Source organism: Mirounga angustirostris, unplaced genomic scaffold (assembly GCF_029215605.1).
Source record: "Mirounga angustirostris isolate CCGP_5_RB_7025 unplaced genomic scaffold, mMirAng1.0.hap1 SCAF_1, whole genome shotgun sequence".
NCBI classification, from domain to species: domain Eukaryota; kingdom Metazoa; phylum Chordata; class Mammalia; order Carnivora; family Phocidae; genus Mirounga; species Mirounga angustirostris.
Genome location: NW_026991709.1, coordinates 165,557,436 through 165,582,070, shown reverse-complemented (window position 1 = coordinate 165,582,070; position 24,635 = coordinate 165,557,436). Strand labels below are relative to the sequence as shown.

At 45.8% G+C, this 24,635-nt stretch overlaps 2 protein-coding genes across 2 annotated transcripts in view; both read right to left on the bottom strand.

Annotated features, from left to right (window-relative positions):
- The window catches only part of SRGAP3 (SLIT-ROBO Rho GTPase activating protein 3), a 244,116-nt gene that overhangs the window by 175,795 nt on the left and 43,686 nt on the right, over window positions 1-24,635 (bottom strand). The gene's annotated exons all lie outside the window — the stretch shown is intronic.
- On the bottom strand, window positions 16,376-17,950 carry LOC123833594 (spermine synthase-like). Its single transcript, XM_045861922.3, is given in 2 exon segments — window positions 16,376-17,586; window positions 17,589-17,950. Coding segments are annotated over 2 exon segments (1,095 nt in total). The 5' UTR covers window positions 17,929-17,950; the 3' UTR covers window positions 16,376-16,831.

The following is a 24,635-nucleotide window of genomic DNA, read 5'->3' as shown; positions in this document are numbered from 1 at the left end:
TTAACCTTAATTACATCTGCAAAGACTCTTTGCCATGTGAAGTAACATTCATAGGTTCCCAGAGAGTTAGGGTGCAGACATCTTGGGTGGGGGCATTATTCTGCCTACCAAACTCATCCAGTGATAATCAAACCTCATACTTCAGCATACTTCCTTCCCTGACATTCACTGAGCACACTAAGCCCAGAGGGAAAGGCTGTAACTGGGAAACTCCGAGAAGAGGCGAAGGAGCCAAGATAATGGCCCAGAGCAGATGCCAAGTCGCAAAGAGAGCTAAGAGGGTCCCGCTTTGTTAGAAACAACACATACCTGGCTGACAGGGAAGAGTGTACAGCTGGAAGCCACATTTCCACATCTTTGCAACTTACTATTGTCTCACTTTCTTCACCCTTTGAATGGGGATTATAACATGTCACTTCATAGAAATGTAGGAGTTAAATGAGGTAATGAAAATAAAGAACACCTCGTACTCATTACAGAGTCTGGCATGTAGTAAGCATTCAATAAAACTTAGCCATTATAGTTACATATCTATTATACAGATGTTTAATTATGTGTATATAAAAGATTGTACATACACACACGTACACACATGCACACACAAGTCCAGGAGAATACATTCTACAGTGTTAAGAGTGATGACATACGGTGGGTGGCAAGAGCTTTCAATGTTTTATTTAGAGGTTTATATACCTCTATGATATTTCCTTTTTTTTTAAAGATTTTTTATTTATTTATTTGAGAGAGAGAATGAGATAGAGCGAGAGCATGAGAGAGGGGAGGGTCAGAGGGAGAAGCAGACTCCCTGCTGAGCAGGGAGCCCGATGCGGGACTCGATCCCAGGACTCCAGGATCATGACCTGAGCCGAAGGCAGTCGCTTAACCAACTGAGCCACCCAGGCGCCCGATATTTCCATTTTTACAGTAAAAATGTATTACTTTTATCATTTAAGACTGTTCTTAATTAAAAACACATATCTCTCTGGGAAACCAGTTGAGCACATCCTTCTACACCCACATTCTAATACTGAATAGCGGCGTTCTAATACTGAAATACAAATTTGTTATCACACACACACACACACACACGTGCGCGCACGCACGCACACATACACACACACACGCATACACAGCAAAACAGCCCCTAAAGACCTTCTCACTCCCCTCAGCCTTCACTCCCACCCCCCAACCTCAGCCCCTCAGCCCCTCCGCCCCCGCAGCTATACTCCCCAAGATGAAACTCAATCCTCTGCTTCTAGCCTCCTTTGTGGAGCCAGAGACCAGCACTCCAGCAACTGCCCCCACCACTGTAAGCTCCTCCCCTAGGAGCTGCATTCTGAAAGGCTCTTTGTTGCTAGGCAGAATGCTTTTGGGGGGCCATTTGGAAAACACTCTTTGCAGACATTTCCATCCACTCTCAAGGTTCCCCTCTAGTCCAGGCCCCCCTGGGCTGTGCATCCCCTCAATCCCCACCCCCATTCAACCAAGCAACTAATTCACATACAGAGATTATTGAGCAAGGTGATGCCAGAGTCCAAGGTGAGGAAGAAACATAATATGCCACACAGTTATGGCCTTTAACAAAGACCTGTTTCAATAAGTTGAAATGATTTTGTTTCACAGAACAGCACAGGGATTAAAAGTATTGACTTTGCATCAGACTTGACTTGAATCTGAACTATAACAGTTACTAGTTATGTGACCTTCACTCAACACCAGGTTTTAAGTTTTGGGGGCCTCAGTTTCTTCATCTGTCAAATGGGGATCAGCTTGCCTCAGGTTTTAATGTGAAGGCTGAATGAATTATACATGTAAATACACCAGCACCTAGAGGAAGGGGTCAATAAATGGGTGCTGTTGATGTCATTATTATTATTAGAATTACAGACACAGACATAGGCCCTGCCCTGTAGGCATTTGGGGGTCTAGACGGAAGCTAGGCAGAGCCACTTGAAAGTTCAATGAGATCTTGACCACAAAATAAAAGGCATTTACCAACCCAAGAAAGTAGACATGAGGCCCAAAGGAAGCTAAGGGTTAAACGAACAGCAAAGAGCTAGTTAGCTACTTTATAGGAGAGATTAGAAGGTGGAGGTTATCCAGCCCAGCCTGGCTCTTCACCCTGGCACCTCTCCTCCCAAGCCTCTTCCCCAGCACCAGAACATCCCTTCCCAACAGAAGGTAGGAATCAGCTCAGGCCCCACCCTGTGGCTCCTACAGTGTGAATCCCAGCGTATCAGACAGAATAGAATCCCACCTTGTTCCCAAGCCTTGAGTGGGTGTTATTCCAGTCACCTGTCTGGTGTACCTTGCTCTTACCAGACTGGGGTCTTCCCCTAGAAGGCCTTGCACTAGATTCCCAAGGATCCCAGGTGCCCCTTTGTAGTATTCTATCCACCTACTGGGGGGCAGGAAGAGGGAGGTCTGTGGTTTTGGAAACACCATGAATCCCTTTGCCTGCCTGGATTCCAATCCCCTTTGGGCAGGCTGGGCACCTTTGGACACTCTGCCATGCCTTTGCCACCGGGTTGTGCCTCTCTATCCCCATATGCCTGGGCTGGGCCTCTCACTAGCTACCCTGTGTTTTGGAATAAGGCAGAGAGAATCAAAGCTGTTGTGGCTAGAGAGGGAGGCTCGGTGGGAGAAGGAGCCTTCTGTGAACTGGGCTGACTGCAGGAGGGGAGGGTGGACCAATGGCACCCAGTTTGTAAGAGGGCTGCTGAGCAAATGTTGAGAAATACTGATGTCTGAGATTAGAGGGGAAAAAGGATTGGAGACAGAGTGTAATGAGCCCTGGATGCCAAGCCTGATCCCTCCCTAAAGGCCCCTGGGAGGATTAGATGGGAGTGGGTAGGCACACGGAGCTCAGCAAGGCACAGTGCTGGGAGCACTCTACTTTAAACCAAACCTGAATGCTCAGCATCCTCCAGCACAACCATCCCTCAAACCCTGGGGCTGGCAGAAATGATTACCAAGCCCATTTCAATCCCCCCTCCCCAACACACCACAATAATTACACTTTCTTAAAGAGCACCAAGTTGTCTCAAACATCATGGCCTTTGGACTTTGCAGTTTCCTCTGCCAGGAACATCCTTGCTCTTTGCTTTCAAGATCTAACTTACAAGATGCCTCCTTTAGGGAAGGCTTGTCTGCCTCACCCAGAAAGAATCCTTCGTTCTCTCCTCTGTGTTCTCACAGAATCCTGTGTGCCCCTCTATTACTATATTTACCACACCAGCTGGTGATTATTTCCTGTGTGTTCTGAATCTCCCGTTATTGCTACCTTGCTGGCTTCCTAAGAACAGGGTCCTGTATTATAAATTCTATAACAGCACCTGGGACACTCAATAAATGCTTGCTTGTAATAGCATTAGTACCACCTTTTGGGGCACCTGGGTGGCTCAGTAGGTTAAGCATTTGCCTTAGGCTCAGGTCATGATCCCAGGGTCCTGGGATCAAGCCCCATATTGGGCTCCTTGCTCAGTGGGGAGCCTGCTTCTCCCTCTGCTGCCGCTCCCCCTGCTTGTGCTCTCTCTCTCTCTCTGTCAAATAAATAAATAAAATCTTCAAAAAAAAATATATACCACCTCTTACTGAATGCCTACTACATGCCAAGGACTCACTAAGTACGTGAGATAGACAATCTCATTTAATCCTCATATAACTATGCAAACTACGTATTACTTACCTCATTTTACAGATAAGGAACCTGTCCTTTGGAGAACCTGAGCTAAATGTGAGATGAAAGCGTGAACCAGCTTGAGTAGGTCAACTCCAGTTCTCTCCAAAACCAAGCATGTACATATGACCCCAGGAATAATTATGCCATGTCCTTAGGTAGCCCGAAGTAGATATTATTGCCAGTTATTGAAATCTACTCAATTTGAGTCAGTCCAGTCAATAAGCTGCTCTTGAATAAACATCAGGGGCATCTGTTATTCTACAGAGGAGCAGCCTGTCATCTGGACAGCCCCAGAGCAAGGTTAATTATCTCTTTCTATAGCCAGTGGGTACTAAATTCTCCCTGAACCTTACTTTTTCTCCAGCAAAAGAGCTTTAATGGCAATCTCTCTAAAAGGCAATGTGCCTCCAAGATAAAAAGTCAAAAAGAAGCAGCCCAGTCAGGGGATTAATTGAGGAATGGGCTGGGCAGGATTTAATCACTGTTGCCCAGGAATTGAGAGTAGATGGGAGGTAATTAGGGGGAGAACCACACCCGCACACACAGAAACTGCTAAGCGCTTCGCATCCATTATCTGGCCACACATCACCACCCTTTCACCTCTTCAAAAAAGCACCGTCTTTGCCAATCTCCTAATCACAAATCCAGTGGGCTGTCTCCGCCCCGGTCCTCCTCATCCTCTCTTTCTTGCTGGAACTTGCCCCACCTCACTGCCTTATATGAATCTTGTCTCTGCCGCTTCTTTCTCTTTGTTCCTCCTTTTGAGAATATGCGCTCCATTAGGCCTCACTCTCTTCCTGTGTTAAGCTCTTCAGTCAGGGCCCTGCCCTCAGTCTCTGTCTCATTCCACTGGACGTTTGCCCCCCTGGGCATCTCACCCCAGCCTGTGTAAGATATGGCTTGTACCAATCAGCCACACCCTCAGAATACCCACAAATCTTTGCATTAACCATAAGGGTGCTTAGGGAAACAGAAACCAGGTCCACAGTCAGTCTCCCAAACTCATTTAGCAAACAACCCCCTGCCAAAGGCCTATGGGAATAAGAGATTTGTTTCAGTGTCCTTCCCAAATCAGAAGACATGGCTGGTGGGAGGGGGAGCTAGGGGAGGGAAGGATACAAGAAGATGATCATAAAAAGCAAGGATCAAACCACACTTACCAAACATGTGCTTTTCTGTATATTACACCTTACACAGGTTTTTAAAGGCCCCAAACAAAACAAAGAGCAAACAGCGGAGAAATCCATGGTCTAGATCAACAACACTGGATAACTGAAGCAGGAGCAAGACAGGGAAATATTAGTTCACTTTCCTGTTCCTAATAACACCTATGGGAAGACTGAGCAAGGAAAACCTTATGGATTACGGGCAGGTAATTAGCGTGTCTATTTGTAGTGTTACGCAATTACATGTCTTCAAAAGACTGGTGGAGAGTTGCGGACCTAGAGGGAGGGGTGTAAAAGATCATCTAATCCAACTTTTCATTTTATAGATGCAGAAACTAAGGCTGGAAAGGAGAAAGAGTCGCCTCTCAGCCCAGTGATCATCTGCCACACATGCCTCCTCTACCTTTCCGTCCACTGGGATACTGATCCAAAGTGCTATGGACAGGGTTGCAGAGGTGCTAGGAGAGTTGAGGCACAGTGTTCCCTGGACTAAAGGGAAGTTCACTGCAGCTTGACATAGCCTGTTACAGCAAAGCGCATCCCGGCTCTTGGGTGCCATGTCTTTTCTCCCTTTGATGTATGATCACTTAATTCCCTCCTTGATTGCTTTTCAAAAGCAATCTAAATTAATGTGAACCCACAAAGGGCATGGCTCTCTGTGAATAATTAGTGCATGATAATAAATGCAAATAAGGAGAGATGCAAAGTTGGGTGAAGACCTAGTGCTCCTGGCTCCCTGGCCCACTCATTCTCTTCTCAATGGAAATTCTCTTTACACCATTAAAGAAAGGGTTTTTGAGGAAACTTGGGAAAGGGTGGTATTTCTGAATAGGCTGTTGGGTTCATTAAAGGATGGCAGAGGGAAAAAAAAGAAGCTGAAAGAATCAGATCAGGGAGGCTACAGGGTCTTACCCTTCTGCTGGAGACAAAACACTTGTCCAAATTTCTGCCATTTAGAGAGGAGATATCACAGTCAAGGACCCACCATTCCTCAATCCCATCTATGCAGAATTTCTTCCTACATACCTTTAGATCTAGCCAATCTTGTCTCCTTCCTGTCTTTGCCTGAAACCAAATGGTCCCCACACCTACCTAACCTTTACTCCTGTTTTTGCCCCCACCTGGAATTTCCCCATCTCCTGACATAGCCATGTCTTAGACATCTTTCAGAGCCTTTCTCAAAGCCTTCTCTGACAACTCTACTCTTTTTAGAAGTCTCCTGTTACTCCAGGGTGAGTGGCAGAAATTGTTAGTGCCCACCAATATCTGCATTTCTTCCCTCTTTCCTGGGCACACAGCTGGACTACATTCCCCAGCCTGCCTTGCAGTCAGGTGTGGTCACAGTGTCTGAGTTCTGGCCAATAAAAGGTGAACACAGTAGTGCATGCCCTTCCAGGCCTAGCCCATAAAGAATTCTCAGCTGTGGTCCTCTCTTTCCCCATCTATGGCTGAGTGGAAAGGACTCCACAGGCCTTGAGGAGGAGCCAAGCCACAGGATGGAAAAAGCCTGGGTCCCTGAATGACTGTGTGGAGCAGACTCCCCTCAAAATTTAAAATGAGTTCAAAATAGACCTTTAGGGGAGCCTGGGTGGCTCAGATGGTTAAGCATCTGCCTTCAGCTCAGGTCATGATCCCAGAGTCCTGGGATCAAGTCCCGCATCAGACTCCTTGCTCCATGGGGAGTCTGCTGCTCCTTCTCCCTCTGCCCACCCCCCTGGCTCATGCTCTCTCAAATAAATTAACAAAATCTTAAAAAAAAAGAAAAAGAAAAAGAAATAGATCCTCATTGTGCTAAGCCACTGAGATTTTGAGATTTCTCTGCTACAGCAGCTAGCTTTACATATTTTATCTAACACAGGATGACACACAGATTTTATTTCATATGCCAACTCTGACCTATGGTAGTGGCTGCCCACAACTCGGCGTTGAGATTGTTGAGTAGCATCTGAGCATGCTAGGGAAGTCTGTCGTGATTCATTAGTTATGTCTGCCATGGCAAAGTTTTTTTACAAAAAGTGGCAATGATGTTTTGTTTTCCTATCTCTGACTTATAATGTATTTTAGTACGTAATTTAGCATCTGATTGTAGACACCCTTGTACTGTTCTTCCACTGCTCTGTGTGCTTCAATCTTACCTCCCCTATAAAGTTATAAACTCCTTGAGGGCAGAGGCCACCTAAAACAGGACATATAAATGTGAATACTTATTAAGTTGATTTAAAAACCAAATTCAAAGGTAGAAATACAGTGTGTTCAGATCTTCAGTAGGGCTGTCTGGAATATTACCCAGAGAAAACTGAAGTGTAGGAAATGTTGCATCCAAGAGGGCAAGCTCCAGCCTGTCCTTAGCTAAATGCTTACTAGTCCCTTCTGGAAGTCAGTTTTTATCTACTGTCATACTTAATGGGAAGAATTATGTGGGAAGACAATAAGAAGATGAACTACCGGGGCACCTGGGTGGCTCAATCATTGACCATCTGCCTTCGGCTCAGGTCATGATCCCAGGGTCCTGGGATCGAGCCCCACATCAGGCTCCCTGCTCAGCAAGAAGCCTGCTTTTCCCTCTCCCACTCCCCCTGCTTGTGTTCCTGCTCTCACTATCTCTCTCTCTGTCAAATAAATAAATAAAATCTTTAAATAAAAAAAAATAGGGCACCTGGGTGGCTCAGTTGGTTAAGAAGATGAACTACCTGTGGAGCCTGAAAATAGGGGTCCCCACACCCCTTTATTTAAGATTACAGCTTTAAGTTATTCAAAGCTGTAATATCATCTAGTCCAGAGAGAGAAAACAGATGTCAACTCAGGAGCCATTTAATCAATTTAACATGGCTGACTGAGGGCTGTATTCAGAAGATTCTGAGATCATATCTGAAACCAGTAAGAAATGAGGGAGAAAATCCAGAAGTACTCCCTTCTTCATATATCTGTCCCTCCTGAGCTAATCCACCCTCATCATTTTACTATAGCCAAATTAAGTCCCAAGAGGAAGTGTTGTCTTACCCAACATCACTGAGTAAGTTGGTGGAAGAACCAAGACTCAAACTCAGGTGTCCCTATTATCTCCTTTTTTCCCATTATTCCGTTCAGAGTTTAAGATAGGAGATGGACTTAAGAGTATAATTTGGAGATATGGATAATCATAATACTCTTTACCATTTATTAGTGCTTACTATGCGCCAAGCACATTAGTGCTTTTCATATATAATCTCATTTACTCCTGCCAGAACAATTAGAAAGGGGGTACAATCATCCTCACTATACAGAGGAAATTGAGACATGAGAAAGGTTAAGTAACCTGCCCAAGATCCCAGGACCAGTAAGTGGCAAAGGGATTTAAACACAGAGAGGAGGAAACATTCAGAAAAGAAAAGAACTGGATTTAGAAACATCCTCACATAATCAGTGGAAGATTCTGGTAATTTCACCAATGCATACAAAGTCAACTCACATTGGAAGAGTATCCCAGGAAGCCCTGGCAATCTGATCAAAGCTCCCAAAGGCTGCAGCAGGATAAGGAGGGGAGAGTCTGGTTACAGGAGCAGGGAGCACCAGTGAGTGATTTAGAAGACAGGAGATGAGAACAGGTGAGTCAGCAGGACTCAGGTAGGACACTGAGCTCTTGGCATGAACATACAGGTCTCCTCATAATCCCAAGTATGACAAGTTGGCCCCAGAAAGTCCCATTTTGCTCAAAAGACTCCTTCAAACTAAAAATGTGGTATAATGGAATAGCACTGGCTGGCTCTGATCCCCAGGGCTTGCTGTTTCAGAACAGAGGGAGGTGCCCATCGACGTATTTATAGGCTTAAAACTGGCATGCAGCTAAGCTACCTGGGGATGCTCGGCATCTGTCTCAGTGCACATTTCCCCCATTTTTTTGTTTTGCTACGTTTTAATCAGCCAGCAATTTTGAGCCTGAATTATGATTTCACACATACCCAGGGCCAAATGACTGATAAATAAATAAATAAGCAAGCCCCATGACCAAAACAGAACTTGGGGCCAGCAGCTCGGCAAGGACAGCCCCCTGGGAACAACCCCCACCTGGGATCAAAGGAAAGTCAAATGGTGTGTCACATCTGAGGATTGGGGACGCTGGAGGAAGGACAGGCCCACAGCCTTGGGCTCAGCCAGCCCAGGCCATACACTGCCACTCAGCCCTTTGTTCTATGACCTTGGCTTGGAAACTTCTTTCCTCCCCTCTCTGAGCAAAATCCTCAGTTCCTTCAAGGCCTAGCCCAAATGCCAACTTCTTCAGGAAACTTTCACTGACTCCATCCCTGCTCCATCTCTACTTCCTGCAACAAAACGTCACTCCTCCTCCTCCATGCTGCCACACCTTTCCTTCATGGCACTTTACTGCACCACAATGCGCCCTCTGAAGTTAGCCTGCCCCACCAGTCCCCCCTTAGCTCCTCAGTACAGGGGCTGCGTTTGCCTCAATTCTATGTCCTCAGCTCCCAGCCCCATGCCACATGTTTCTGGAATGAAGGGGATAGGAGGATGGGAAAGAACACAGGTGTGGGCCACCCTCATTCACAACCTTAGAGAGGTTTAGGGAACAACCTGGAGGCAGGGCCAGGCCCAGGTCCTGTGGTCACCAGGATGATTATGTGGAAGGCACTGGAGAGAAAAAATTGAAATGTGACACATGGCCCCAACTTTTTATCATGAGCAAGTATTACTTTTATAATTGGGAAAACATAAAATAAACATTTTTTTAAATGGACTTCATGTTCCCCATGTTCCCCATACAACTTGTCATGATGAGCAGCTGGTGTTGTATGGAAGTATTGAATTACCATATTGCACACCGAAACTAATATTGCACTGTATGTTAACTAACTAGAATTTGAATAAAAACTTAAAAAAATAAAAATTAAAAATTAAAAAAAATAAAGGCACTTACAGTGTTTCCTATTGTGTGGGCAGTGACCGATGAATGACAGGAGGTATTTACACAGTGCTTTGGGTACACAAGATGGGAAACTTGGCCTGGCTGGGGGTATTGAGGAAGGCTTCTCACAGGAGGGATGCTTTCCTGGAGATCTGAGGAAGAGTGACTATGGCAGGAGAGGTGGAAGGGAATTTCAAGCAGATGGAACGGTACATGCAAAGGCACAGAGGCATGAGAATGCAGGCTACATAATAGTGGGGTGCCTGGGAGAGAGTACTGGATGTGAGGTTGGAGGGTGTACAATAAAGGGTTAACTCAGCAGGCCTGGGGTGCTCAAACCTTGTGCTTTCCAAAGAAAGGACCGGTCCTTGACCAGTTCCTGGGAGATAAACTCTGAGACACTGCCTGAGTGTCTTTGTATACCTGGGGCTTTGGGCCACACCAGACAGTGTACACGAATAATGTGATTTATGGTGAAAGCCTATATTTGTGTGCCTGGGGCCCTGGACCTCTACGGGGGGCTAGAGACTGAGTAGCTACGGTCAGTCAAATGAAAGATCCATGTCTATGTAACTGACCGCAATAAAACCCTAGACACCAAGGCCCAGGTGAGCTTCCCTGGTTGGCCATATTTTCTTTGCGTTATTACACATCACTGCTGGGAGAATTAGCACTGTCCATACAACTCCACTGGGAAAGGATACCTGGAAGCTTATGCTTGAAGTCTCCTGGACTCTGCCTTATGCCCCTTTTCCTTTGCTGACTTTAATCTGTATCCTTTCGCTGTAATAAACCATAACTATGAGTGTAATAACTTTTCTGAGTTCTGTGACTCCTTCTAGTGAATCATCAAATCTACATGTGGTCTTGGGGACCCCCACCACAGAGGGTCAAGTAAGAGCAGAGCAAGAAGAGCTGGCAGGCTAATGAGTTTGAACGTCACCTTGAAGGAGGGTTCTAACATGGGGCTGGCATGACAAGGTCAGATACGCACTTCTGGAAAGTATTTCAGACTGCAGTTGGGAACGGCTGAGAGAAGGGGACAGGGCCGGAAGCAGGAAGACCGAGACCAGGGAGGGGAGTGCTACACCAGTCCAGGTAAGAGCTGGTGAACGCTTGGTAGTGGGCAGTGGCCATGAAGAAGCAGCGAACTCAAGAGATATTCAGGAAATAGATGCAACAAGGCTTGGTAACCAAATAGACTTTGGGGTGAGGGCAAAAGTCAGGGATAAGGCCCAGGTTTCCAGCCTGAGCAACAGGACAGATGACAGCATCAGTCACTGAAATGGGAAATCCTACAGGGGGAAGCTGATGTTTGGGGGTGTCCTGACTCCCAAGCCCAGCCTGGCTTCCTTCCTTATATTCATTTCTTAAAATTCGGGGGCAAAGAGGTTGCTTCAACTGTTCTTTTTTTCTCTCCTTGAAGCCATCCCTTCAGCCCTTTGTCTTCAGTGACCACTTACACATTGCTTCTCCTTAAAAACCATCAAAACATGTACTTGGCAGGTCTCCCTGACCTCGATTTCTCTGCTGGCAGAATCACAAGAAAGGCATTAGCACCTTCTGTGAAATGGGGAGCCAGGCAGAGGAAATGCCCGGGTTGGGTGGCAGAGGCCTACAGAACCAAGAGATACACGAGGAGATTTTAATCACCAAGATGGGGTTCTGGGCCAGACACTGGGGAGGTAAGACTCAGATCTCTGTTACACTGGAGTAGGCATGGGAGGCTGATTGAAGCAGCGAGAAATAAGGCTCTTTGGTCTGCACAGAAAGTCTCCCCTTGGCCTGGGGCTAAGCTGCACTTCATGGGCTTCCCAGTAGCAAGGAGTCAGTGTGAGCTGTGGTCCCTCCACACCTGGCCCCAGACCCAGACACCACGAAGAGCAGCAGGGCCTTCAGGGCAAAGGTGATCCAACCTGTCACTAAACCCAAGGACAAATCCCCCATCTCCTGGCTGTGCTCTGAGGGCCCCAACAGCCCCAGACAGCAGCACAGCACCTGCAGCACCCTTGGGAGGTATCACCGGGAGACACTCGTTACCAGACTCCTTTGCCCCTCCCGCCCATCACTGTGCATCCCAGACAAACAGCTAAGTGCACAGCTGGCCTCTGCCCTCCTGGCCTTCCTCCTTCACTGGCTTATTCCACAGTTACAAAGGCCTGAGCTGCAAAAAGGCTTCCAATCCATTCTACCCAGAAGAGTGCCCAGAACGAGAAAGGTAGAGAGTAGGTGGAGGAGGAATGGAACCCAAATGGGGACCCTGATGCAGCGCGAGCCTCTCGCAAATTCTTTTCCAATAAGGGAAAATGGGAAATGGTTGAAAGCACAGGCTCTGGAATTAAGCAGACTGGGGCTGGAATCCCAATTTGGCCACATGCTGGCTGTGTGACTGGGCAAGTTACTGAATATTTCTGGGCCTCAGTTTTCTTATCTGTAAAAGAGAAAGAACATGGGCGCCTGGGTGGCTCAGTTGGTTGAGCGACTGCCTTCAGCTCAGGTCATGATCCCAGGGTCCTGGGATGGAGTCCCACATCGGGCTCCCTGCTCCGCGGGAAGCCTGCTTCTCCCTCCCCCACTTCCCCTGCTTGTGTTCCCTCTCTCGCTGTGTCTCTCTCTGTCAAATAAATAAAATCTTTAAAAAAAAAGAGAGAAAGAACAAACCAACCCTACCTCACAGGATTGATACATGGATGAGAGCAGCTAAGGCCTAAAATGCTGAGTGTTCAATAAATGTTACCTGTTTTTTATTGTTGGCCCTCTAAGCCTGGGGATCAGAGAGGAAACTTGTGTGTTTCGTCCTGTAGGTAATACACAAGTCGTGGTCCAGTAATGCTCCCACTCAGGCTGGAGTGCCTAAGAGCATCACATAGTCTGAGTCTGTGCAGAGCTAGAAGCCTCCCAGAGATCGTCCGATCCCTCTTTTCATGGGCGAGGAAAGACATGTCAAATAGCTCTCCCAAAATCACACAGCAAGGTACTGGCAAAGCCAAGACCAGAATGCAGACTCCAGACTTAACAGTCCATTGTTCCTTCCTCTCCGTGGAAACTTCCAAAAACAGAAGAGAGGGTGCTACAAGTCAGGACGTGGAGAAAGCGTCAAATGACATCCACAGTACAGCAGACACTGTTGGTGCCCCATCAGCTCCCCTTTCCCAGGCCATGCCTGCACTACCATTCAGCTGCTGTGTGGGCTGCCAGTGGCTTCCAGCTGTCCCCTCCCCTGGACAGCTCCCACCCTGCCTGCCCAGCGCGGGGAAGCTGCCTCCCCCAGGAGGTTACACCCTGTGCTATGCTAGCCAATGTTTAACCACCAGCTCTCTGGTAGCGGGGGAGGAGGGAGCCCTGGTTTGAGTGCCACTTTCCCTGGTGTAAACACTCCCACCAAGCCACCAACATGACATCACTGACTGTGGAGTTGTGAGGTGACAGACAACAGCCCTTTGTCCCACGGTATTTCCACCAAAAAGGTATTAGCAGGCAAAAAGAACCACAAGAGCACCACAAGAAAACTGTAGTAAAATAATTAGGAAGTGAGGAGTTTTGAACATCTATTACTATTACTATCGTTTTTAATATTGTTTATTTAATTATATGTTTATATAATTTCATTTTAATAGTGGCTCACAAAATGCCTAAAAATCCGACAGTCTGCTCCAGTGAGCCCTTAGGAGTCAGTTCCAACCCATCACTGATTTACATTCCATTCCAGCCCTGACAGCCTGAGACCTGTGACTGACATGGGGGTGCAAAAGTCTGGCCGCCCCATCTCATCCAGGAAACAAGTCAGTAATATGACTAATTCTGGAGCCCCCAAGGAATCAAGCCAAGGCTAGACTTAAGGCCTCTTCCCCCTCAGCTCCTCCCTCTACCCTCTCCTGAGGCCCTCTCCCCTTACAGGTTTTTCCTGAAGGGCACACCTTCAATAAATCACACACACCAAGCCCCCGTCATTCCTGACAGGAAAAGCTACCTCCTCTTTTAAATCGCCCTCACTGCTGGTTTTCAGTGAAGAAGAGATTCATAGGGGCGCCTGGGCGGCTCAGTTGGTTAAGCGTCTGCCTTCGCTCAGGTCATGATCCTGGGGTCCTGGGATTGGGCTCCACATTGGGCTCCCTGCTCAGCGAAGAGCCTGCTTCTCCCTCCCCCGCTCCTCCTGCTTGTGCTCTCTCTCTCTGTCAAATAAATAAATAAAATCTTTTTTAAAAAAAGAAGAAGAGATTCATATAGATAACAGGGTGTGCTGGCCTGCAAAGGAGACAAATCCTCTTGAAATCTGTCACCTCTGAATTCATCATTCTGCTAACATCAGATGTCAAAGCTGGAAGGAAAAGTTAGGCTTTTGATGCCAACATCCGCCGCTGGCTGCTTCATCGGGCAAAGAGGTAGCCTGTTTTCTAAACTAAAATCTACAAGCAGAGCTGGTTTAAAATATATCTTGAGGAGACTGTCTTTGCCATTTTGTGGCTCTGAACTCCAGATACCCTTCTTAACCTCTCTAGGCCTCAGTTTACTCACTCGCAGATAAGACAATAGTTCCTATTTATTTCAATATCATTTCAGTAACCATGAAGTGTTTTGCAGGACAACTGAACAGTTTACAAAATGTTCAGACCTAGTGTCTCATTTAATCTATACGATTGTGTGATGCAGGTATTCTTACTTAACGGGCGGGGAAACAATCTCTGAAAGGCCTTGTAACTTGTTTATGGTTGTGAGTGGGTCTCAAACCTAGATCCCGTGACCCCAGACCACGCATCTTGAAAGTCTGTAAGTGGGGCACCTGGGTGGCTCAGTCGGTTAAGCGGCTGCTTTCGGCTCAGGTCATGATCCCAGGGTCCTGGGATCGGGCTCCCTGCTCAGTGGAGAGTCTGCTTCTCCCTCTCCCTCTGCCTGCCTCTCTGCCTACTTGTGCTCTCTCTCTATCTCTCTGTCAAATAAATAAATAAAATCTTTAAAAAAAAAAAAAGTCTATAAGTGTATCACCAATGTCTCCCACAGCATAGTCTTCAGAATCCGTTTTATACATAGACTGCTAGAGTTATACATATATTATCTATATAACTATATAGATGTCCACGGATAGAGATATAGTTACTAGTTATTACTCTTTAAAACAGGTGTCACGGGCGCCTGGGTGGCTCAGTTGGTTAAGCGACTGCCTTCGGCTCAGGTCATGATCCTGGAGTCCCTGGATCGAGTCCTGCATCAGGCTCCCTGCTCGGCGAGGAGCCTGCTTCTCCCTCTGACCCTCCCCCCTCTCATGTGCTTGCTCTCTCTCATTCTCTCTCTCTCAAATAAATAAAATCTTTTAAATAAATAAATAAATAAATAAATTAATTAAATAATAAAAAAAATAAAACAAGTGTCACAATCACATAATGTTGTGTTGAAAGTGTTAACGGCTTCTGGGGCGCCTGGGTGGCTCAGTCGGTTAAGCGTCTGCCTTCGGCTCAGGTCATGATCCCAGGGTCCTGGGATCAAGCCCCGCATCGGGCTCCCTGCTCAGTGGGAAGCCTGCTTCTCCCTCTCCCACTCCCCCTGCTTGTGTTCCCTCTCTCACTGTGTCTCTCTCTATCAAATAAATAAAATCTTTAAAAAAAAAAAAAAAGAAAGAAAGTGTTAACGGCTTCTTCGCTGCCATGGGACTGTCACATGAATGGTAAATCTTCAAGAGAGAACAGAATCAAATTAACCAATTTAGGTAGAATCTCTCCCTTAAAATCAATATTCTAGAGGACACTTTGAGAGATGTGAAACTACCCTCTTGTAGGTACTGTTAGTTCTATTACTACCTTCTGCTAGGTGGCTGTTGCTAGAAACAGGTAAACTCCCTCCTCTGCATCACCACACTAAACGGGCATTCTACCAAAACCTATTGCTCAGGGATTAAGTACACTTACCAGTAAACTGGTATAATCTTGTTATTTACTGAACAGTTGCTTTCTGGTAAATTTACATAAAATACACTATCTTTGGTAATAACATCTTTGGGGGAAAAAAAAGAAAAAGAAAACTATTCTCAAAAATCAAGAAAGCAAACAACAAAAAAAACCCTTCAGGCCCAGAGTAATTAGACTGATCACTGCCTATGTATTTGCTTCCAAGGACAAAACTTTGGATGGTAAAGATTTCCTTTATCATATATTTGATTATGGCCAGATATTTTCAGAGAAGTTGAACGTTCTATGGATGTCCATGTGGCCTAGTTGCATGTGTCAAACAACGAAAAGGTATTTAATATTTACACTGACGGGGCGCCTGGGTGGCTCAGTCGTTAAGCATCTGCTTTCAGCTCGGGTCATGATCCCAGGATCCTGGGATCAATCCCTGCATCAGGCTCTCTGCTCGGCGGGAGGCCTGCTTCTCCCCCTCTCCCTGCTTGTATTCCCTCTTTCGCTGTCTCTCTCTCTGTCAAATAAATACATAAAATCTTTAAAATATATATATTTACACTTTTATCTGTGTTCTACTGTCTCTCTATGCAGGCCCACTGAGTCAAAGGTAACACTTCTTCTGAGGCTGCTCGATTTCTGCACACAGTGATAAGGAAGACTGGGCCAATAAAGAAGGAATAAATCCCTCTTCTTTTTTTTTTTTCCCCCATTTATAATTTTAATCGAAGCATTGCTATTCATTTTTTTCTTAACTCTTTCTTATAAGCACCAAATTTTAATAGCTAAGTCAATTTGGGGGGAAAGAAACACCATCAAAGAACTTCCCTCCAGAACAAAACAATGATGTTCATTCCTCCAAACAACCAAATTCGAAGTCTACCAAGACAAAAACAAAAAGCCCCCCCACGCACACACACAAAAAGTAACAAAAATCACATTCTAGGGGTTCAGTGCATTTAGCAGCCTTCGCTGTGCTGTCTAATCATCCTTCAGCTGACTTTCAAAAAAATTAACACCCTAGCGCATCAAAACATACAGTTTCCATTTGCTTTGTTTAAATTAAAAATAATAATTAAAAAAAGAAAACTTGAAGGAAATCACAATCAACTGCCTGACTCATTTCGATGTCATGTACAGCATATGAAGGTCAGGAAGGCTATTTGCAGCATACATGATTAGGAGAGATTGGTCTTCAAGGTTTAGCTTTCTTCCAAACAGTGTAAAATACCCACAGTTCCAAGTGTGAAGGAACACAGACGATCTCCTTTGAGAATTCCACAGGACAATACAGGCGCCCGAGCTGTTCTTCATAGAGCGACAAGGCTTCTGTCAAACTGACACAGTTACCCTGTGTAAAGTATTTCCCATCCTGTTTCAGTACTTTCACTGAGAGGTCAAGAATCAGTCTGAGAAACTCCCTTGTGGAATCTTCTTCTGGAGAGGTGGAGATTGGAATGGCTGTCAAATCATTAATCACATAATCAAACTCTCTCCCTTCTTTGGCATACCTCTTCAGTACTGGAATACAGTCTTCTATTAGAACCTGATAGCAGTCTCCTTTAAGATTGTCTAAGACGTTGCCACATGTTTTCCACATGTATTTCTTACATCCATCAATCACCATTTGGTCAATCTCTACCATAGTGACCATCTTTGGTTTCAGTTTGACTATTTCACATAATATGCCCCCGTCTCCACCCCCAAGAATCAGCACGTCTTTGCCACTGTAGTCTTCTTTTCCACTGCCCATGATGGCCTGGGTATACGCCAAATCACTCTCTGCCAGATTAACATCCCCACTAAGGATGAGAATATTTCCAAATTGCTTCGAGTGTAGAATTTTAATGTTCTGATAAGGTGAATCTTCATCATACACCACTTCATCTATGTCATACTCAACCAGGCGACCATCAGCAGTGGGCCAGTATCTGTCGATAGCTCCTCCCGAATTATGGATGGTAATCACTTCACCCGCACAGCACCGTCCTGACTCAATTCTTTCATTCTTTCTTCTACTTTGTTCAAAAGACTGTCAACTTCTTGGCCTTGCGAATCACCGTCATAACTCTGAAGATCCAACAAAACCAATCCATGTGGGTAAATTCTCAAACTGGCAAAGCTGCCGTTTTTGTTGATGTAGGTCGCTAGATAACCGTGGTCTTGCCAGTCGTGCACCCACTCCGTCATCCCTTGCTCCTGGAAAATGGACCGGAGGCCTTTTAGAATGGTCTCGCCATCAGCTTTGGCGCCGAGCTTCAAGTCGAGCGTGCCGTGCCGTGCTGCTGCCATAGTGAGGAGAGGCCCTGTGCCAATCCTGGGGGAGGGGGCCGCGGGAGACTGGGGGACCGCACGGCGTGTAGGGCTGCGGCCCTAAATCCCTCTTCTTATGCGATGTGCTTGCAAGAAACAACTTCAGGGCCAGCTTCCTGGATACACAAACTGCATACATACAAGCTACCTAGTGCCCAGCGCTCAGGAGGGTGCTTGGTTTGGTGCTCTGCCAGCGCTGTCTGGAAATTCGTAATAATTTTCAAATAAGGGGCCTTGCATGTTCATTTTGTACCGGGCCCCGCAAAGTGTGTAGCCAGTCCTGAATAACCAATATTTAATTTTAAGTTCCATGAAGGTAAAGACCGTATCTCTATCTATTCCCAGCACCTAGCATTGTGGCCAGCACGAGAAAGGGGCAAACTACATATGTATTGAATGAATAGGTGCAAGGAAAGGGAAGAAAAGAAGCCAGTCCCTCCTCTTCTCAGAAAGGCCTAAAACCGCCCTTACATTTTGAAGGTCATTCAAATGTAAAACAGGATCAGTCAGCAAGTGAGGATGAAAACTCACACACAAACAAGCTGGTAGAATAGGCCAGCACACAAAACCAAACTCCAGCCTGTAGGAAGGCAAGCAAGAGAAGGACAGGAAGCAGGCAGACACACTGCCCTCTCCCCAGATAATGGTACGCTTTCCACCGAAACTCCAGGCGACAGCCAATTTCAGAAAAGAGCACTAACCTGAATGGGATGCATTTTCCTTCCCATCCCCATCTAATATGTGCCCCCCTTCTTTTCCTTTCTAAGCCTGCTATCTCTGATCCCCAGCACCTCTCAGCTGCTAAAAGCCTGAAAGGTTTAATCTCCAAGAAGGATGCTCCAGGGCTCTGTTATCAGAGTTACTTAATTCTGCATTTGCCACAGGCTTAATCATCTGCGTCAGACCACACTCCTGTGACTCATGCACACACACTTACTCTCTGGGAGCTGAAAGTTGTTATCACTTCATCAGCACCTCAGAAGCATTAATAAAGTGCAAATACGTAGTGGCAAAGGTGGCGGATGGGGAGGGTGTTCTCCGTGTTGTGTTTTTGTTTTCCAACACCGATGTTCTAGCAACACTGACTGAAATTTTTAAAAAAGAAAAAATCACGGCATTTCACCCCCACCAACAACTGAGTGGCATTCATTTTCCCATGTTTCTTCTCTTGCTCATTTCACATCATTGTCATGACAATAAAAACGTCTACATGTTGCTATATTGCCTTCAGAGGCCTTGTTTCTAAGGACTGAGTAATATTCCATCAAATGGCTGTGACCATCTGTTAGGAACTAAATGCATGTGTCTGCCCCCATGCTCCTTTGTTGAAGCCCTAACCCTCAATGTGCTAGTATTTGGAGGTGGGGCCTTTGGGAGGTAATCAGATTCAGATAAGGTCATGATGAGGTGGGGCCCCCAGGAGAGGATTAGTGTCCTTGTGAAAAAAGTAAGAGACCAGAGCTCTGATGCCCACTTGCCTGCGTGCACACTCTCTCTTTCCCTCTCTTTCTCTCTCTCCCCACCATGTGATGATAGAGCAAGAAGGCAGTCATCTGCAAGCCAGGAAGAGAGCCCTCACTGAGAACCTGACCATGCTGGCACCCTTATCTTGGACTTCCCAGCCTTTGGAACGGTGAGAAATAAATGTCTGGTTTTTAAGTCACCCAATCCACGGTATTTTGTTAGAGTAGCCTGAGCAGACTAAGATGCCATCCAACACTTAGCTATTCTCTTCCTGTTGGACATTACATAGGTTGTGCCTTTGTTTGTTATTATAAGTATTGCTGCAATGATTATTTTTGAAAGCATGGAATCTAGAAGGGAGTAAAATTGCCTTCAAATTTTGGCTATGTCTTTTACTAGCTGGTGAGACCCTCAAGGGGAAATAATAGTATTTCCACCGCAAAGCATGGCTGATGAGAAAGTGTTTTATAAAGTGTCTAACACTCTATATGTTTCATTATGACTGGATGTGCCAAGCCCTGTCCAAAAACAATTGCAAACATGTGATACCTGTCCACTAGAAACCTGCCACTGAGAAAGAAAGCAGCTGGAGGTATTAAACAGAGGAACTATGACAAAAAAGAAGTAGGAGGCCAATATTACTCTAGACATTAAAGTACAGATGTTTAAGAAAAAAATCAAGGCTTCAAAAAAAGGCTTTAGGAACTACAAAATGCCACATAGGTTACAGGTTGGCTAGTAACCATGAAAATGGCATTTAAAAGCAAACTGATTAGGGCGCCTGGCTGGTTCAGTCAGGAGAGCATGCAACTCTTAATCTTGGGGTCATGAGCTCAAGCCCCACGTTGGGTACAGAACCTACTTAAAAAAAATTTTTTTAATAATAAATAAATAAAAGCAAACTGATTAAAGCAGGGGCTGATAATATGGCAGTTACATGCAAGGCATCATTTATGTGCTTGGATGAAAAAAGAGCATTAGCCAGAAAGGTAGTAAACTGTGTCCTTTGAGGATTAGAGCCATGAACCATGAGAAGAAAATTATTTGTCCTTTAAATGTCACAATATATGTTGTTTTTAAGATAAATAAGCTATATTATCAAAACTAAAATTGTCTTATTTGAATATACTTTAAGAAGACCCTATTTACCACAAGGATTATTGTGTTCAGTCAGTAAATATTTATTGGTGCCTATGACATGATATTATGCTACGTTCTAGGATAAATAGAAAGATGAAGAGGATGAGCTCCCTGCCCTCAAGGAGCACATAAAAGCCCATGATTAATGTTAGTTGTGCTGTCCTATAAAAGTACCTGCAAAGTGCTATGGAAGAAAAGGAGGAAGTTAATCTGCCCAATAAAAGGGTGTTCAGAAAAGGTCTCACAGTTGAAGCCATTTTTGATCTGGATCTTATTGGATAAGCAGTTTCCCAGGCAAAGAAGGGGAAAAACAAACAAACAAACATGAATATGTATGTGCATCCCTGAAATAGAAAGCAGAAGAAATTCCAGAACCCCAAAAGACAGAGTTCCAGACCACATTGCTTGGAATAGTGTAAAGTTATCTGCATCATCAATACCTGTAATGTTTGCTTCAAATGCAGATTCCTGGGCTCCACCCCAGACCTACTGACATGGTGGTGTCCAGCAGTCTGTGCCTTACTAAACTCCTCAGGTCACTCTGACACATGCCAATGCTTAAACCAGTGATACCAACAACAAAATGATACTTTCAAAGCACAATTCAAGTCGCAACTGCCCCCTGAGATCATCAGCCATCAATGGTTTAGAAATGCATCAATGAAGGCCATGGAGCAGGAAGAGGGGTGAGCATGGAGGTACCTCCTTCAAGTCATTTCCAAAGACTGTCCCCCACCTCCCTGCCCTTGACAGCCAGCCAGTGCTGGTCCAGATAGACATATTCTCTAATCAGGCAGACACCATTCTTTTGGATTAAAATTGGTTTTCCAACAGGAAGGCTCAGTGACAACAGACCAAACATGAAGGACAGTGATAGGAGGCAACCATGGACCACTCTTGTCCCCTCTCGACCACCACCTCTACCTCTCACAAATCAGGCTAGTATACCCCAAGACCCTGAGTAAGGAAAGGGGCAAGGAAGCTCCTCTGATGTCCACTGGTGGTGATTGAACCAGTGTTGAAGCTCAGGTGACGGAAAAGCCCGGAAGCCAAGGCAGATGTTCAGCCAAATTAAGTGGTTCCAGGAGAAAATGAAAGCTTGCCTGCCCAGACATCTGGTGTCCATTAACCTCCTAAGTAGAACTGCAGCAGAGCCATCTGCTGGAACAGACTCTCAGGAGGCAAGGAGTTTCCCCCACCTCTGTGTGCCTTTGCATGCTCCCAGCAAAGACTTGGCCTCAAGAAGGGAGAGAAAGACACTGGCCCATTTACCTTCAGGGCCCTATAACCGGTTCCTCCCAAACTTGGGGGCCAGTAAAGAGAACGGTTGAGAGACCCCCACCATGGGGCTCCAGTCAAAGCACCAGATGTTAGCCATCAGGGGAAGTGAACTGATGTCAAGGACAGCTTATTCAGTATCAAATGCATGAAACACACAAGGGGATGCTGTACAAGGATTGTGGGTGCTACCAGAGAACCCTGATTTCTGAGTGGCGCAACTGACAAAGAAAGAGAGGAAAGAAACTAACATTTAGTTAGGCAATGTGCTAGGCATTTTCAGATACATTCATCTTATTTAATCCCTACACCTCTATGCCCTAGGTGCTATTATTTGCATTTTACAAATGACAAGGCTGGAATTCAAACTCAGGTCTTCAAAACTTCCAGAAAAAGTCCAATGCTTCTGTCAGTGGATGACTGTGCCACAAATTAAGCCAGTTTTTTTGGTTAGGAGGATGGGTGGGAGGGATGGGGGAAGGGCTGTTACAAAAGCTATTTGTGCGGCTATAACAAAAGATTATGCACGGATGGGGTTTGCTGCCTTTGATGCTTTTGAAGATGACCAGACTGAGGCTTGAAATGTATCCATGGAAACTGGTATGGTGGGAGCGGAGGCCAAATTAGCTCACCCTTGCAGCAGTTGGACTGGGGACTCTGGAGACTGTTCCTTGATGAAGAGAGGGTGGTGTCAGCTCCCACTTCATCTTCTGGACTCGGCCTCTCCTGTCCCCACAGCTGGACCACCTAAAGGCTCAGTCTCCTCCCAAGACACCAGCTAATCCAAACACCAGGCTTTCTGTGGTCAAGCCTTAATCACCCTCTGAGCCCCCCGTTCCAGGGGGCTGAAAACTCACCTGAGGAGGCCCCAGGACAAGCATAACTCTGACTTTCACTATCCATCCCTGCTCTGGCAAAGACCTGGGCCCTCTCCATGACCCTTACCTGCAGCAGAGGTTTACCGCCCCTGTTCAGACCTCCAGATGGAAGCTGCCCATCTGCCTCATCCTTGAGCCCTCTCCTAGATTCCTACCCCAGCTCCGTCCACCCCTTCGAAACTCTTCTTTCGCTCAGTGGGAAGCCCCAAGCTGACATTCTGCCTGATTCACCACTGAGCGTGCAGGCCTTTGATATTGGGTCTCACAGCGTACACCTCTATTTTTTCTCCTGCCAGCGTACGTTCCCCACTCGAGAACCTCGGCACTGTTCCCCGGCTGCCTGCAGGGTTGGTGGCCCACAGCCTTCAGCTGAGCCTCTTTCCAGACAAGCTCTAGAGGGTGAAGAAAGCATATGCCTTAGGGAATGACTTAACCTCTGAGTCAGATTCCTATGATAAATTGCTAAATGAACACTGGGACTATTTAGACCCCAAGGCAGAAGATCACATGTGACAAAAATCCTAGGGAGCAGGGCCTTCTGTGCCACTCAGGAAAAGTGGAGAAGGGTCTGCCTGGATGATAGAATACATTAGTGGAAACCTTAGGGCGCGGCCTCTCAGCTCTGGGCAGCTCACTGGCCTAGGGGAAGCCACACCCCCCACACTCCCACCTAGTCTCCTGCACCCTGCGGCTGGAGCTGAGCTGGACCTATCTCTGCTTCCACGGGATTCGGCTCTGAACTTTATCTCTATTTCTGTTGAACACTACACTGCCTCAGCTCCCTGAATATCCTATCGGTTGAGAGATAAAATGAGAGAAGAGGGAGGGGTATGTACACAAAAGCTCTCTTCCAGCTGCAAAATAGAAATTCTTTTCTCTCCTGCCCCATAGGGGGAAAAAATTTCACCCAAACACTGTACCAAACGGATCTTAACTCTCCCTAGGGTCTGGGTTTTTTTTGTTTTTTTTTTAAAGTCCTAAATGAAAGCATGGTTTTTCCCTAAGGAAACTGTGATAATACAATTAGCAATACACAGAGGCCTGAGCTGGGAAATCGCCTGCCCTCCCCACCCCCCACCCCCACAGCCCCAGCCTCCGTAGGAGTTAGGCTTTGAAATGAAGAAATCTATTGTCACTGGGGAACACGGAGCTAAATCACAAATCCCAGCAGAGTGGCGACGCTGAAACCTCCCTTTGTAGAGGGAACTGGGAGGCTGCACGTTAATGGCTGGACGTTATTTGCGGCAAGACTGAACCTATTCTCTCGGCTTGTTTAAGCTTCCATGGGCCATAAACATTGATCACCATTTAGACTGCAGCACCTTAGTGATGTAAATCATTTGTCCGCCTGGAGCTCTGGGAGAGAATCTCCTTTCAGACCCTTAACTAAGCGTGGGAGGAACACCCAGAAAATTGCTGAGCCTAGGCTGAAAATGCCCAGTGAAATCTAGCCCAGAGGTGTCCAATGAAAATATGAAGCAAGCCACACGTTTCTTTTCAAATTTTCTAGTAGCCACATTAAAAATAAAAGGAGGTGAAATTAATTTTAATAATATATTTTACTTAATCCAATACATCCGAAACATTATTACTTCAACAAGTAACCCATATAAAAATTATTATGGAATATTTCACATTCCCTTTATTCTGTACGGTTTTCAAAATATGAGTGTATTTTACATGTACTGCATGTCATAATTCAGACTAACCACATCTCAAATGCTTGGTAGGCTGGTGGCTACCATATTGGATACCATAGCTCTAAAGTTTGCAAAATATATCTAATTTGAGTTGTTTTTTTTTAAAGTAGGCTCCACGTGAGGCTTGAACTCACCACCCTGAGATCAAGACCTGAGCTGCAATCAAGAGTCAGAAGCTCAACCTACTGAGCCACCCAGGCGCCCCCTAATTCAAACTTTTATAACA